The 16,667-nt window shown below is 37.6% G+C and overlaps 1 protein-coding gene across 2 annotated transcripts in view; it reads left to right on the forward strand.

The window, feature by feature from the left end:
• The first annotated feature begins 1,697 nt into the window (after positions 1 to 1,697).
• Positions 1,698 to 16,667, forward strand: part of LOC145663659 (uncharacterized) — a 98,577-nt gene continuing 83,607 nt past the window's right edge. For both annotated transcript variants that reach the window (XM_081729762.1, XM_081729766.1), the window contains exons 1-4: positions 1,698 to 1,854; positions 7,689 to 8,815; positions 13,429 to 13,629; positions 14,730 to 14,892. In XM_081729762.1, the coding sequence (XP_081585888.1) occupies positions 7,771 to 8,815; positions 13,429 to 13,629; positions 14,730 to 14,892 (1,409 nt within the window). In that variant the 5' untranslated portion in view covers positions 1,698 to 1,854; positions 7,689 to 7,770. The remainder of the gene's footprint in view (positions 1,855 to 7,688; positions 8,816 to 13,428; positions 13,630 to 14,729; positions 14,893 to 16,667) is intronic.

Raw genomic sequence — 16,667 nt, forward strand, 5'->3', positions numbered from 1 at the left:
ACGGGACGCAGACAAGGTTGGACGACGACAAACCTGGACACTTAATTTTGGTCGCTTCCGACAAGGTTTGACAACGACAAGATTGGACACTTCTCAATTTATCCTCTTGCGCCAGACTCGAACGAATTCCTGAGGTGTTCAAGCTTGTCGTGGTTGATCCCGACAAGCCTGGACACATCTAATTTTGGGTCGTTGACGACAAGCCTGGACACATTCCTAATGATGTCCAAGTTTGTCGGGGTCAACCCCGACAAACCTGTACCCATCTAATTTTGGGTCGCTGACGACAAAGTTGGCCAACGACAAGCCTGGACACATTCCTGAGGTGTCCAGGCTTGTCGGGATCGATTTTGGATCGCTGGCGACAAGGTTGGCCAACGACAAGCCTGGACACTTAATAAATAAATGGATATATAGTTGTGTTCGTCATATCCTTCAATATTGGACAACTAACCATCCTTTGTGGTCACTTGGTGGGTGAATACGAAAGGTCTCGAAGAACTTTGGTATTAATCCACTAAGCAACCAGATGTTTGTTTTCTAAATTAAATGATCTGACAAATGCAACTGTTTATTCACTTGTACGGGTGTACAAGGGTAGTTAGTGTTATCAATGTACAAGGGCAACTGTTCTCTCTGATTATACTGCAGTGTTATTTTATTACCACCGTGATATAGATGCGAGCCATGCAACTCTATATTGAAGGGCATGTATGTATGAACTGGAAACGCCTTAACTGGTAGAGTTTGTTGGAACAGACATTTCAAATTTGGTCGTTGACGACAAGCCTGGACACATTCCTGGGGTGTCCAAGCTTGTCGCGGTCGATCCCGACAAGCCTGGACACATCTCATTTTGGGTCGTTGACGACAAGGTTGGACGACGACAAGCCTGGACACATTCCTGGGGAGTTCAAGCTTGTCGTGGTCGATCCCGACAAGCCTGGACACATCTAATTTTGGGTCGCTGACGACAAGGTTGGCCAACGACAAGCCTGGACACATTCTTGAAGGTGTCCAGGCTTGTCGGGATCGACCCCGAGATGCTTTGACATATCTCATTTTGGGTCGCTGACGACAAGATTGGCCAACGACAAGCTTGGACACAAAAAGTGTCCAGGCTAGTCGTCGTCCAACCTTGTCGTCGTCCAACCTTGGCGCGGTCCCTACAGGAACATATGTTAGTCGAACTCTTTAGTATCGCACCAATCACTCATCGGAACGACTCTGCAGAAGGCCCAGGAACTCTATCTTTACACACTGTCTGGTATGCGCAACAGTTAGCGTCAATGCAACACAAAATTTGCAATTTAGATGCGATAATCGGCACAGTAGTTACATTGACTTTTATGCCCATTGCGTTACTGAATGCAAAACTTGACGAAGACTAGTATGGATAAAAGATGCCAGAAATATATCCCTTCAAGAATATTTTTCAGGAAGAAATGAAAAAGAAGGATAAATGTAAAAAGCGTAAAGTATAAAATAAAGAGAATTTGAATCGTTACTGAGTAGTTATATTGATATTCACAATAATAATAATAATAATAATAATAATAATAATAATAATAATAATAATAATAATAATAATAATAATAATAATAATAATAATAATAATAATAATAATAATAATAAATCAACTTTTGTGTCATTCTAAATTTGGGTAATGGTGACACAAAATACTAAGCGTTGCAAAGCGGAGCGAGTATGGATTTAGAAAAGTGTAAAATTCTGTGACGGTAGAAGTGCATCTGTACATTTCGCCAGTTATGGGTGTTAATAAAATGTAGTATTTAGGTACTGAATGGATTAGTATCTGTTGTAGAATGGTGCAAAGTAGAAACCAAAATATGAGTAAGTACTTATTGCTTTGGAAAATTTCTTTTCCAATATTTAGGAAGTGTAAGACAGTAAAATGCAATCCTCCTGTCTTATGTGTCATATAGAAAGTAGTTCTCAACATGGAAGGCCGGAATATTTTATCGATAAAACATCATAATCTTTTGAGTGTATATTTTTCACGTAGCTGTTAATAATGTATGTGTACACACACACTTTTTTTTTTTTCTTTTGTAATATGAAGTTAACGAGATATGTGCTTTAACGAGAGTAGTAATCGATTATGAAAGGATTTTGTTACCGTTTGGGTACAGTTTCGTTGACTTTAAAATGCAGATCTAGAAGCTGGGACCATATATAAATACGTGATATATTTCTTTCCTCTCAAAATCGACTGCTAGTACCTTTCAACATTGTTTCTTATGAGAATAGTTTTATTGCTGGTTGCAGATTAACTTTTGGAAGGCTTAACCGTTAGGGATAAATACAGTGTTCGGCCATAAAAACAGCACTGCAGAAAATGCAGTCAACGTGTACACTGTAGCCAGTGAAAACGGGAAGTACATCTAACCCTAGTAAGATTAGCGCGAAGCTTGTTGGTCAGTACTAGTTGTGTCCGTCAGGAACAGGCGCGTTAACGACAGTAGGTATTGGGTGGAAACCAAGATAGTGAGGGAAAAACATGGTATATATTTGCTCTGTCTTTTTAAAGCTATGGTCGCATATAAGGATAAATAAGAAGTTATCACAACCTTCACCTATGAGAAACAGTTCATCATGGCTTCCTTATTGAGTACTGCCTGGTTATGGGTATGCACTTTGCATTCGATATTTCCGCCCGCGCTATCCCATTTTATGGTGGCTAGCCTACTTACATTGATAAAGTATGAACTTCTATTAGCAGAAAATGCACTCTTACTGCGTTTGAAAAAGCTTCGTAGGGCAAGAGTTGCATTAATGTGTGAAGATTGACTTTAGGGGGGCCATCGAGAATAAGGAGTTTGAAGTTTAAACATGGCAAGCCTTTACTTTGAATCGGACAGTGACATCAACCGATTTATCTGACCCGGTTCTCGGAGCAGTTTAAAAATCATTTCCCAAGAATAAGTCAGTTCATCAGCAGTCTAGGAATCAGTTCCTCGAAACAGACAACCTGTTACTATCCCCCAGAACTCACTTCTAGACTACTCCGGAGAATAGAAACATCTTTGGGAACTGCTTCCCAAACTACTCTGGAAACCCTCAGAAAAATCTATTCTTAAACAACCGTAATTCACAAGTTCTCCAAAGTGTGGATCAAAAACAACCACAAATAAAGCTAACATAGTTTAAATGAAGTGAAAACCAGTTTTTAAAATAACCTAATCCAAACTATCCATAATCTTTAACTACGATATTTAATTCTCAGCTAAAGATTTCAAAAACAAAACCTGTAAAATGTGGACAGCTTGTATTCGGAAGTACATGGATGGCTACCGCACCTCCAAACCCCCTAAAATATAACTGGACAAAATAAACCCTTTCGTAACTTTAAAAAATGCAAAACAAATCAAGAATAAAAATAATATCAATTAACAAATAAAAAATACTCATCGCTAATGATATAGAGTTCCAGCATGCTCGTCGACCTCTACATGCAAACCAGCCTCACCTATTAAACCACCTGATTCTTTAACTAGAGTTTTAAGCAAACCTCCCGACAAAACGTTAGCCAGTCGGAGACAGTTTTAGTACTTAACGTTTTCGCCATATCAGAACACTCATAAATAATAAACTCATAATTACTGATTCCACACACGAAAAAATAAGATAACAAGAACACTTGCCCAATACTCAAGTTCACATTACTGGAAAATGTTCTTTTCCGCACAGACGTCGATTTATTAAAGCGAGCACAGTTTATGTTATTACAAACAAGAAACACCAATGAAAGTCCACTTTTACCACACGACCGATTCCATTTCAAATCTTCCAAGCAAACCACAATTAGTCCCCGTCATAGTCTCAGATTTCATTTATTTTAGTTTATTTTTTTATATATGGGATCTACATGCAATATTATTAGACCCATATTTTTTCTTTTTGCTGAAAAAAAAACTTTCCTTCGATATACAGCCTTCCAAAATGGCTGCCCTCCTCTCGGATTGCTCTAAAAACTGAAAAACATGTCAAATTAAACGTTTTGTTGTAGAAAAGCGAGTGTACTTGGTAACCTAATCGCAATAGCAGGAAAAGTATAAAGTTGTATGTTTCGGTGGAGGGCCAAAATTCGTCTATTGGTCCAATAGGAATCGCGCAATTCACTCGCAATGTTGCCAACTTTGGTAAAATTTTTGCTAACTTCAAACATATTTTTTCTGTCCTCACGAGCAATATCAACCATCTGCTTCTAGCATCGAATTCTACTCCATAAGGTCTCTTGAAAATGTAAAGGACTTACGTTTCTGATTATTACATCCCACGTTATAGCATGATGAAAAGCTGAAAATTTCATTAAGACGCCATGTTTGGACGTAATTTTCTCAAAAACCCTACCTTTTAAAAATCTGCATTTTTTACGTGTATTGGAGAAGTACTTAAGAATTTAATATCCGTTAACCGTTCATGCGGCTGCAGCCCCTAACATTCGCAATTAATTATTGCAATTTCGATTTTTGTACTTGGAATGTAAATATTTCCTATGGACATTTAGGTCCTATAGACAAGGCGATTTGAAAGGGAGTATAAAAAATTTGAGATGAATTCTGACATCAAATCCAGTACAAAAGTTCCTATAAACATGAGTCGTATTCCGCTTCGTTTTCGAGTTACCTGTAAAACATGCATAATGCGAAGTATAACTTTCAAGATACTTGGTAAGGTGGGTAGGCAACGTAAACGGTACCTATGATATGTTCAGTTGCATAACTTAAAATTGTAGGCAATGAATGCAATGCTAGTTGGAGAATCAATCTAGATAGCCAGATTCGAACTAAATATAGAGTTCTCAAGTACTAAATGTTGTAAAGGCATCTATTTAATTGTAGAATCTACTATAAGAAAACAAAGTTGGTACTGTACTTCAGTATGAAAATCATAATGAGCTAAAATTTCCATTTTTTTTTTTTTTTCATTCTTTCAGGAAAGCCAGCTATTAATAACAAGAAAACCTACATCCCCAAAAAGCCTGCTTTTTTTTTTTCCACCTCTAGTTCTATATTTGACAAGTATTTACTCTGACTCGGACAGTGACTGCAACCGATTCATCTGACCTTTTTCCCAAATGTGGATCAAAAACAGCCACAAATAAAACTAACATACTTTAAATGAAGTGAAAACAAGTTTTTAAATTAACGTAATCCAAACTACCCATAATCTTCAACTACAATATTTAGTTCTCAGCTAAAAATTTCAAAAAGAAAAAAAATGTAAAATGTGGACAGTTTATATTCGGAAGTACATGGGGGCTACCGTCCCCCAACCCCCCCCCCCCTAAAATATAGCTGGATAAAATAAACCTACAAAAACATATTCCGTAATTTTTAAAAAATGCACAAATCGGGAATAAAAATAATATCAATTTACAAATAAAAAACACTCACCGCTAATGACATAGAGATCTAGCATGCTCGTTGACCTCTACATGCAAACCAACCTCTCCTATTAAACCACCTGATTCTTTAACTAGAGTTTCTAAGCAGACCTCCCGACAAAACGTTAGCCAATCGGAGACAGTTTTAGTACTTAACGTTTTCGCCGTAGCAGAATAAACTCTTAATTCCACACACGAAAAAAATAGGACAACAAGAACACTTGGCCAATACTCAATATTACTGAAAAATGTTCCTTTCCGCACAGACGTCGAGCACAGTTCCTGTTATTACAAACAAGAAAAACTAATAAACGCCCACTTTTACCATACGTCGAAAATAGCTTCAGCCTTCGATCACAACCATCTAACTCAATTAAACTACACAATGCTGCAAAGCGATTACAATTAACATCCGAATCTAATACAAACCTATTCAGAAAAGACAAGTTCAAATTCTTTATATCAAATTCATTAAACGGTTTTTCAATCGCATTTGCTAACTGTTCATTAGCCATGAAAGGAAACACGAACTACGCGCTTCCACGTATTTCACAACCGCACAAGCCTAACAGCTGACACACGCCGACTACAAGTAAATAGAATAGAACAGGTGACATCACAGTAGCAAACTATCATATGACTATAGACAGACACCTAGTGGAAAATAAATAAATAAACTACCACTAATCTATCTTACAACCAAGGATGTCACACCAAAGGCACAAACAGTTCCAACAAGTGACTGAAGCAGAAACAGTTGCAGGAAGTGACTAAACCTATAAGAACCGATTGAAGTCACTGTCCGAGTCAAAGTTAAATCTTGCTCTATATTTTTGTTAATAAAAGAGTATATATATGTCTTTTTTAATAATTGAAGGCAATCAAGACTATTTTATAATACAGTATGGACCAAGATAAACCAAACCGGACATGGGAGATGAGGAACCGAAAAGCGCTAGTGTGTTCGACGGAGCAGCACGCAGTAATATTTCGTATTTCACTTAGCGAGCCGTGAACGAAGTACATTGACTTTAAACAGAGAGAAGGGAAAGACATGCAAGCGGGAAACACGTTGGAGAAGGACCGAGGCGCAGTCGGAAGACATTCCACGAAGCGTCTGTCGCAGCAGACGGGAGTATCGTGAACAACATGCCAATAAATTCTGAAGGATTTTTACCTGAAGCTTCACAAGAAAAATAATGACTACCGTGAATTGAAGCCCGCAGAACTTTGTAGATGTGGACAGTACTTTGCATGGGTAGTGCAGGAAATGGAAATTGGTTTTCTGAATCGGAGCCTCTACTTCATGAGGGAGAAGGCCTGGTTCTGCCTCAGTGACTACGTTCATTCGCAAAATGTACGGTATTAGTATGTTGAAAACCCACGAAAAATATTCGAGCTTTTGGTTGATAAAGATTAATGTGAGCTGTTCTGTGTCGAAGACGATACCATATTTTCTTCAGAGACATAGTGAACTAACTCATCGTGTTAAATTATCGACATCATCCAGCCCTTCATGCATCAATTGACACCAGACAAACGATGTTTCTCGTATTCTCAGCAGGACAGCGCGGTAGCACACACACGAACACTGTTTTCATATCTAACAGAACTGACTCGAAAGATATGGCCTCTAAGGTCCCCTGATCCTTGTAGTCGCTATTTTTGTGGGGCACTCTGAAGGGCAAAGTGCACAACAGCAATCCACGAACCATTGTCACACTATAGTAGAATATACACAACGTCATCGCGAACATCCAATCGGGCCGAGTTACAGTAAGTCTCGCTGAACGTGATCTATCGGATCAGTTTGTGTCTGCAATATGACGCTCAACAGTTCCAGCAGTATCTGTAAAGACGGATCAACGCATGTAAAGTACACCTTTTGTCTTTGATAGCCTTGTAGTTCATCATTGGTTTGACTTCGGTTATCTTGGCCCACCCTGTTGTGTATACATATAAATTAGAAATTTGTATAATTTTTTACCTTATTAATTAATTAAATATTGGAAGTCAGGTGATAAGCTATTCACTTAAATTTTATTTTCTATCATTATTGGACTCAGGCTCAATATAAGAACAACAGGATACATCTCGAGAATCATCTTGGGAAACCTGGTATAGCTACACTGGCAGAACGTGTAGTGTTTGTTGAGTCAGCTTTCGTTACCATATAGCTAATCCTGTCTCTTCCAAGGTCACTAGGTTATAAAAAGAGTGTAAAGAATAGTCATAATGTAAATTTATTTTTATTACAAATATTCTTTCTTTATTACAGGAACGATGTTCTTTCTGTGTAGTTTAGAATCGTAGTACTTCAACTGGATAAAGTAGTGGATATTATTTTCACCGAAACAAAGATGACGAATAAATTAGAAGACAGTGAAGCGGAAAGTTCAAAAATGAGCTTAAATTTTGACTTTAAATCAATTCTAGATCAAGTTCGTACTTCGGGTGACGAAGAAGTTGTAAATAAGTCTTCTGCGGAAATCTTGTCAGAGCTGTTTCGGGCTTTAAATGCTGAGCCGCCATCCATGTCCGAGGCCTCTTCTGACAGTGAGAGTGACAGTAGTAACGCAGAAGAGGGGTCGGAGAAGAGCAACGTGGAGGAGGCAAAGGTAAAAGATGTAGAGAAAAAGAAGTCCCACAAAAGGAAAAAGAGCAGGAAGAAGCATAAACATCGAAAGAAACACAAAAAGGAGAAAAGTAAATCGAAAGAGAAGTCGCATCGTAAGAAGAAACATAAGGAATATCGGCATGAGAAAAAGAGTGACGGTAAAGAGAAAGAGGAAGTAACCGTGTCTAGTGCGGACAGCAAAGAGAAAACTCGTTCATCATTTAGTGATAGTTCCGTTGTTAGTGATAAATATTCCTCAGATGATGATGAGGATGGTGATAATTCGTCCCAGGGTAAACGGAAGAGGGAGAAAAGAAAGCATTCGAAGTCCAAAGATGCTAGTAGGAAGAAGAAACGAAATTATAGAAATTCGTCTTGTTTAACAGAAATGAAAACAGACAGTGATAGCTGCGATGAAGAACATTCAACTTCGAAACGGTCAAAATTGGAAAAACTTGAAGAGAAAAAATCGGATGCTATTATACCCCTTATATCGGAGGACACGGTCAAAGTGAAAGGAGAAAAGTTAACAGAGACGTCTGAACCTTTAAATTCAAGTGAAGTGAGTTATAATAATAGTGATGTTCTGAACATTCCTGCTAGTGAAATACCTATGCCACCGTCCCCAGGTAAAGAGAAAGGGAAACCAGATTCCGTTAATGAAAAAGTGGCCGACAGACTTAGTGATGTTAATGAGGAAGAATTTAAACCAAGAACACTAGTGTCAAAAGCGAGTTCTGAAGTGTCTTCTGATGTGGAAACCAAGACATCTGGATCGGCTCTTACAGGTAGGTAAAACTACTGTACATTAATTTATTAACGTTTATAACGGAATCCCGATTAACCGAATCACTATGTAAAAAAAGAAAGCCTCGTGTTTACTCGTGTGCAACTTTTAATGAGTACAGCATTTGTTTCTGTTTAATAGTTATTTATCAAAGAATAAGTTAATTATGGTGCATTAGCTGCACTCACCTACTCCTCCATCTCCATCTAGGGGCCGCGGTGGCTCAATGGTAGAACATTCACCTCTGGTGCATGGTGTCCTTGGGTTCGATCCCAGCTCGCGCCAAGTGAACTTTGTGGTGGACAAACACCATGTATGTGTGTTTTCTTGGGTTCTCCCACTTTCTTCATTCCACCATTTCATTCATTTCTCATCATCAGCATTTCCTTTCGCCTTGCCAGCATGACCGTGGGACGTAAAACTGAAAGATTCCATTTTATTTTATCCCCATCTATTTTTAGCACACGTATTGTACTATATTGTAAAGGTCAAGAGACACCATCAGTTGACATTTATATACAGGTATACAGTACTGTATATCGAAAAGCATTAGTCTGGCTTTACCGAATTTTTCGTTCAACTGAAGCACCATCTCATCAAAAATTCGGTTAAACGGGACCCTAGTATAAATTGATGTAAGAATTCATTTTTTCTATTTTTGTAAAATTATACTGTTGTTAATGCTAGAGAAATTTTAGAAATAATTTCAAGGTCTGATCAGATTTTTTAATGTTTTTTTCATTTTGTTTAGAGAGTTTATTAGATATTATTTTCTGATGTTAGTAATCTAAGCAAAAGTCAGTTTTAAAAGAGAAAAAAGCAAACTCTAGTACGCCTATTTGGATATCTATTAAAATTGTACTTACCCGAAAATATGATATTATAATTTAACTGTGAATGTTTCGGCAAAAGTTTATTGCCATCTTAACGTTGTTTGCAGAACTACGTCCATTAATTACCTTCTGTATATCATTATTTATGTGAATCCGGTAGTTTGTTTTTACAAAATGTATCTATATACTCCTCTTTGTAGGCACTAATCAGTATCATACAAAATTGGCTATTTAATATTAATGAAACATATTGCTTTGAAATCTTACTGGTTTCACCTGTATCATCTCACTTCACTAGTAAAACTCAGCGGAATGTAGTTTTGCAAGCAGCATTTGTTTTCTGAAAGAATATGTGCTGGAAATAACAGTAAACTTTTGTCAAAATGTTTAGGTAAATTGTAATTTTGGGGTAAGTTGAGATTTCATAAATACTGAATACACTTCATATTAAATGAAGTAGCAGTAGATATGTTATAAAATACTGCGAAGTACAGTAAAGATCCGAGTTATCATAAAGGAGACTTAAATGTCAAATTAGAAAGAGACCTTGGAAAATGTATTAAAGATAACACTTGTTGGCAGGTCCTGGGGCTTTTTTGCCTGGAAATGTTTCTTCCTCGTTTCTCGATCTTCAGCTTCCTTTTTTAACTTCCACTGTTTTCTACTGTTTTACAAATTATCAATCAGCTGTGTTCTTCTTTTCCTACTCCTCGCTTTCTTCCATCTTTCCCTCTATGGCGGTATAAAGAAGACAACTTCTTTGCAAGATGTGTTTAATCCGATTGGATTACGAAGGATGCTAGCTAAAAGCGTCCTCTTCTCTCCTGTCCGTTTTAAAACATCTTTCGTTTGTTACTCTCTCTGCCCATTTTATCTTTTCCAGATTCCTCCAACACCACATTTCGAAGCTCTCTAAATATTTCTTCTCTAACTTCCGTAATACCCAAGTCTGACCATACACTCCGGTTCTCCATATATAGCACTTGACCAATTTCTTTAGTCTAGTATTAAACCTGCTAGTTAAGAGTGATCTTCTTTTTGACTTTGAATTTTCTTGAGAGTGCTATTCTCATGACTTTCGATTTATTGATGTTGATTCCCATTCCATATATTTTCCTAGTGTCAACTATTTTGGCGCAAGGGATCCGAATTACATTTCCTGTAGGAGGTCATGTTCGAATCCACACTGCGGTGCTGAACGGGACGCTAGATTCTAGCTCAACTAAGATTTTTAATATTCCTAAACGCCCTAATTTGATTAAAGTTCTACTTAGCCAATTAGTAAACTATACTCGCCACCTAGTCACTTTTCTTAATTTTTCTGCATATCCACTGCCTAGTGAGTTTTCTTAATTTCTTTATATGATTTTTTCTTAAATTTCTCTACGAGGCCTGTCTAAAAAGTATCCGACCTTAATTTTTTCCACGCAAAGTTGTGATTCTCAGGCGGCGCCACCGTGCACGGTGGAAAGAAGAACCTTAATGCGCATGCTTGAATTTTTTCACCGCGTTTGCGTGTGCCAGTCGTGAGCTGGTGGTCGCGAAGTGAGGTGCTGTTGGTAGTGTTCGTCGGATTTAGTGTTTCTCGCAAGATGACTGAACGAATTGAGCAAAGATACTGCATCAAATTCTGTCAAAGGCTGGGTGATTCTCAAAGCCAAACAATTCGTAAGATTCAGCAGGTGTTTGGAGAAGATGCGATGGGTGTAACACAAATTAAATAATGGTTCAACCGATTCAAAGATGGCCGCACATCAGTCGAGAGTGAGCAGCGTAGTGGCAGGCCCCAAACTGCTCGGAATGCAGCTGTTGTTGAGCGAGTGCGAAATTTGGTGATGGCAGATCGCCGTTTGACAGTGCGGGAGATTACAGAAGATGTTGGAGTGAGTAAAGATTCTGCACATGCAATTCTGCGTGACGATTTGAACATGAAACGAGTGGCTGCTAAATTTGTACCCAAGTTGTTGTCTCAGGAACAAAAAGACACCCGTTTTGACGTTGCACAGGACCTTCTGGACACCACCAACACTGATCCTGGGTATCTGAATTCCGTGATAACTGGAGATGAGTCATGGGTGTACGGGTACGACCCAGAAACAAAACAACAATCGTCTCAATGGAAGCATACCGATTCTCCAAGGCCGAAGAAAGCGCGGCAGGTGCGAAGCAAAATCAAGGTGTTGCTGACTGTTTTCTTCGATGCCCGTGGAATTGTGCATCACGAGTACGCACCGGAAGGACAAACAGTGACAAAGGAGTACTATCAAGATGTTCTCAGGCGACTCCGTGACGCAGTCCGGCGCAAAAGACCAGACATGTGGACAGCGAAGAACTGGCACGTCCATCATGACAACGCCCCAGCACATTCTCCCAATTGATCCACACGTTCTTAACCAAACATGGAATTACAACCGTTCGCCAACCTCCCTACTCTCCAGACCTGGCTCCTTGTGACTTCTGGTTGTTTCCAAAATTGAAGACGCCTCTGAAGGGATCCCGTTTTGAGAGTAGAGAAGACATAATGCGGAACACGACGACGGAGCTGAACAACATTCCAAAAGAAGACTTCCAGCGGTGTTTCCAGCAGTGGAAGGATCGGTGGGCTAAGTGTGTGGAAGCACAAGGGGCCTACTTTGAAGGGGATTAGGGTCCCAAATCTGTCAGGTATTCGCAACTATTTTTCTGGCCAAAGGTCGGATACTTTTTAGACATCCCTCGTATCTCTACAACTTTGGTAATTTTTAGAATTTTTCTCTATATCTACTACGTAGTTAGTATTGTTAATTTTTGGCTATATCGATCACCTATCCACATTTCTTTTCTATATCAACGGCATTGGCATTCCTGTTTCAGTTTTTCTCTATATCCCGAGTTTAAAGGCCTGTATTTTTTTTTTTTTTTTTTTTTTTTCGCTTTCTCGTAGTGTCTGTTGCGTAAAGTAATGTGAGGTTAACGAAACATTTGGCTTTTTTGGTCATCTCAACCCCTACTTTTATTTTCTGTGTATATTTCAAACGTTTACTAATATTATTGTCCAAGTACCGAAAGGTAATTGCTTGTACTTCGTCGCTTTCATCATCTATACTTGAAATGGTTTCCTCTGTCGTAATGGCGAATTCAGAATGGAAGACCCCTTCTGTTTAAAACGAGATCTTGGCAAATTCTATTCCAGTATATCGTCTTTGAAGACAGACCTGAACTATTTACTACGTACACTCTCCTATATAATTTACTTCAGTTATGTAAATTCTAGTCCAGCCTATGTTACTTTAACGAAGTCTTCTAAAGTTGGATTAAATGTAAGAATTGACGTTGCTGTTTTACAGAAGTTCACAGTAAGATTTTTGACGTGTAGGAAGTCTTATTTTACATTTCTCTCAAACAGATATTTTACTACTGATATTATGGCCGGAGGCACGGTGGCTCAGTGGTAGAGCGTTCACCTCCGGTGCTTGGGTTCCCTGGTTCGATCCCAGCTCACGCCGTGTGGACTTTGTTGTGGACAAACACCATGCTCTTGGGTTTTCTCTGGGTTCTCCCGTTTCCTCCCACTTTCTTCACTATACCATTTTATTCATTTCTCATAATCACCGTCTCCTTTAGCCTAACTGGCATAACCGTGGGACGCAAAACTTAAAGATTTCATTTTCATTTTGATACGGCCATTTTTTTTAATCATCTAAGTAACACTAAATATAAATGAAAGATACTTTAAGTACTGAGGATTGTATACCAAAATTTATTCCTATGAAATTTAATATTATGTAAACGTATATTCCAGATCCTAAAGCTAAGTCGAAAATAGTTATCAAAAATCTGAAATTCAGCACCGTTTTCCAACAAACTATGAAGGAAGTAGAGGAACAGGCCAGGATAAAAGCTGAAAAGTTTGAAGAAGGAGAAATCACTGATGATAGTTCCGATAGTGGAGGAGCTCAAAAGGATGAAAAGCCAGTTGCAGAAGTGACAGAAGATAGTATAGGTAAGCTTGTTAACATTACATATGTATGTTTTATTATTATTATTATTATTTATTTATTTATTTATTATTTATTATTTTATAACATGTTGCATCAACAATTTATGGATTCGAATGTTATTGGTGTTAAGTGTTTAAAAAATCAAACGAATATTTTCGTGATATTGACTGTAGAAGTAATTTCAGAAAAATGTCAAGATAAGTTGTTCGAAAGTTGACAGTAATTATAATACGAAAATTGCAATGCAGGTTTCATATACCAAATATATATGCATCTTAGGTTTTAAGTTGTTATAACGTCGATAAAGTGTGTTCGCCATAGAATGTATTTCCTCAGACTAAGACAACTGAAGTTTTCAGAACCAACCAGAAATCCAGTTAAATCTATTAAGCTTACCATTTCATGACCATTGAAATGAGAAATGGACAACGTAGACAGAATACTATACCGGTAAATATTATTATGAGTCATGTTCTTCATTTAGTCAATTTCTTGACTTTTCGTGTACCAAATCACACGTTTGAAATTTCGTTGTTTTTTACGGACCACTTTCAGTTGCATTCTAGACACCTACATAAACATGTCTTTCATCCAGGATAGAGAGCTATCATCTTGTCGGCACAAAGCTGTAAGCCATAACACTCTTGTATTTTATACTGCAGCAATACAAACCATACTTTTTACCTTCAGCTTACAGATGAAACTTACTAGAGATCTTTATCTTCATTGCATATTTATTTCCATATAAGAGCAACGTGCTTAGTAGTGTGGTCAAAGCCGCTGCTACTTCCCTTAAGATTGGGAGGTAGATACTAATTATGTACTATTAAATAAGCTTTTCCGACTCTCGTTGAGAGGTGATATTGTTAAAGTCGGTCGTGTTGAAAAGAAAGTTACTTCTCTTTAAAAATGCAATTTCATTAATTAAATCGTTTTCTAGCGTGATTTGTTCTCGTTCATAACCTCATTTTAATTAATTATTTTCTATGTTTTCCTTCTTTTCTGTGTTCATTATTTAAGACTAATTATCTTCATTATTTTATAACTCATGATGCAGCGACTACTATAGGTAGTGCAGTGAAGTACATTTTTTTGGTTTTAGGAGATGATGATGACGATGGTGAAATCATAGATGACGACGATGATGATGATAAAAAGAAGAAGAAACGTTCTAAAAGACATCGTCGAAAACATAGCAAGGATCATAAGAGCAGTCATCGAAGTAATAATCATGCAGAAAGCAGAAGCTCAGAAAGACGTAGAAGGTAAAAATACAATAACCATAATTTTAACTGTTATCTCCCCACCCTTGTAAAAAAAACATTTGTTTTTTCTTTTCATTTTTTTTCGTCAACTGAGTAATAAAAATGCACGATGTTCGGGCTAAATGTAATAAAATATACGAGCGCATAACACTACTATCTCGCCTAATTGCGTTAGGCTTTCTGATTTACATTAAGGATGGCACGGTGGAACTCTCACTTCTGGTGTGTGGGCTTCCTTTTTTGATCCCAGGGCATGTGAGTTTATAGTGTACAACATTGTGTCCAACTAGTTTTGTTGGGAGTGTCCCTTTCTTCCCATATTGTCATTCCATCAATCCTTTAACAATAGTTCATTTTCATTAATTTCATTCATCGTCAGCCTAGAGTATAATCGTGGGACGTAAAACTGAAATTTCATTTTGAGTCACACAACAACCATCACCCCTAATCCACACCAAACAAAGCCCTTGTGTATTATAATCTTGACCTTTCTGGATTTTCCTCATATTATATGACCAATTGATTTATTCATCATCATCATTACTATTCTACCATTATTGGCAGGTCGCTTGCTGCAGCTGAAAAGTTTCCTTTTACCACGGTCTTCAGCTAAAATCTTTGTCTTCACATACAGTTTTTCTGTCTTGATGTAGTCCATCAATTGATCAACTGTAGCCTCCTTCTCCCCTCCCCTCTTTCCTGTTACTTTACACTCTAGCACAGTGGTTCTCAACCTTTTTTGACTGACGACATTTTACTTAACGCGACACATTTATTTGATTTTTTATTAATAGTATTGTAAACTGTAATTATTTTTTTATTAATAACAAAAGTGTAAGACTATAAGTTCCTATACAGTATGCCTCTATGCTGTACTCAGCATTGTTGCAGCCGCTACACTATTTCAGAATTGTTTTAACCCTTATTACAGGCTTCATGATTTTTAATACTAAAATTTCGCGACACACACTATAGGACACATGACACACAGGCTCAGAACCACTGCTGGGGCATATCCCTCATGATGCAATTCGTTCTCAGCGTCTTTATTACATCTAAAATTGTCCTTTTCTCCCCCACTATTTCTAACATTTATTCATTTGTTTTCCCTTCCACCTAGCTAATTCTCTCCATTTTCCTCCACACCCACGCTTCAAAGGCCTTTATTCTTTTTCTGTAGCTTTGCGTTGTCCATGTTTTTACTCCCTAAGTACAATGCCCCACACGAAAGATTTTGTATTTTTATTCAACGACACTCACCACTTCTTTCCAATCACCATGGCTTCTGTTTTTCGAACATTTATTTTCATTCCATATTTTTCACAGCTCTTTCTCAAGTTTTTTTAAAAACATATAACTGATTTTATTTTTAGATTCCGCCACAAGTGCCATATCATCTGCAAACCGTATACACTTAATCATTCTACCTTCTACCGAAATACCATCTTCATTATGTAAGCTTTTTCTTCACTATCTCTTCAAGTCTCGCCAACGTAATTTAATATTTATCTCTTCTAGATAAATATTGTTGGCGAGAGACTTAACGTCCCTGTCGAATTGCCCTTTCAGTTTTACTCCTTTCTATCATTTCTTTTCCCAATTCTAACACCTGCTTGTTGGTTCATATATAAATTCATATGAGTCTGCGATCTTTCCGTTCCAGCTCAATCTTCTTTAGAACTCCTACAAGCAATTCTTCTTTCACCCTATCCAAAGCCTTTTCTAGATCAGTAAATTCAACACACCTCTTTTCCTTTTTCTATAAACCTTTCACC

This window comes from Thermobia domestica, chromosome 1, assembly GCF_964235325.1.
Source record: "Thermobia domestica chromosome 1, izTheDome1.hap1.1, whole genome shotgun sequence".
Classification (NCBI taxonomy): domain Eukaryota; kingdom Metazoa; phylum Arthropoda; class Insecta; order Zygentoma; family Lepismatidae; genus Thermobia; species Thermobia domestica.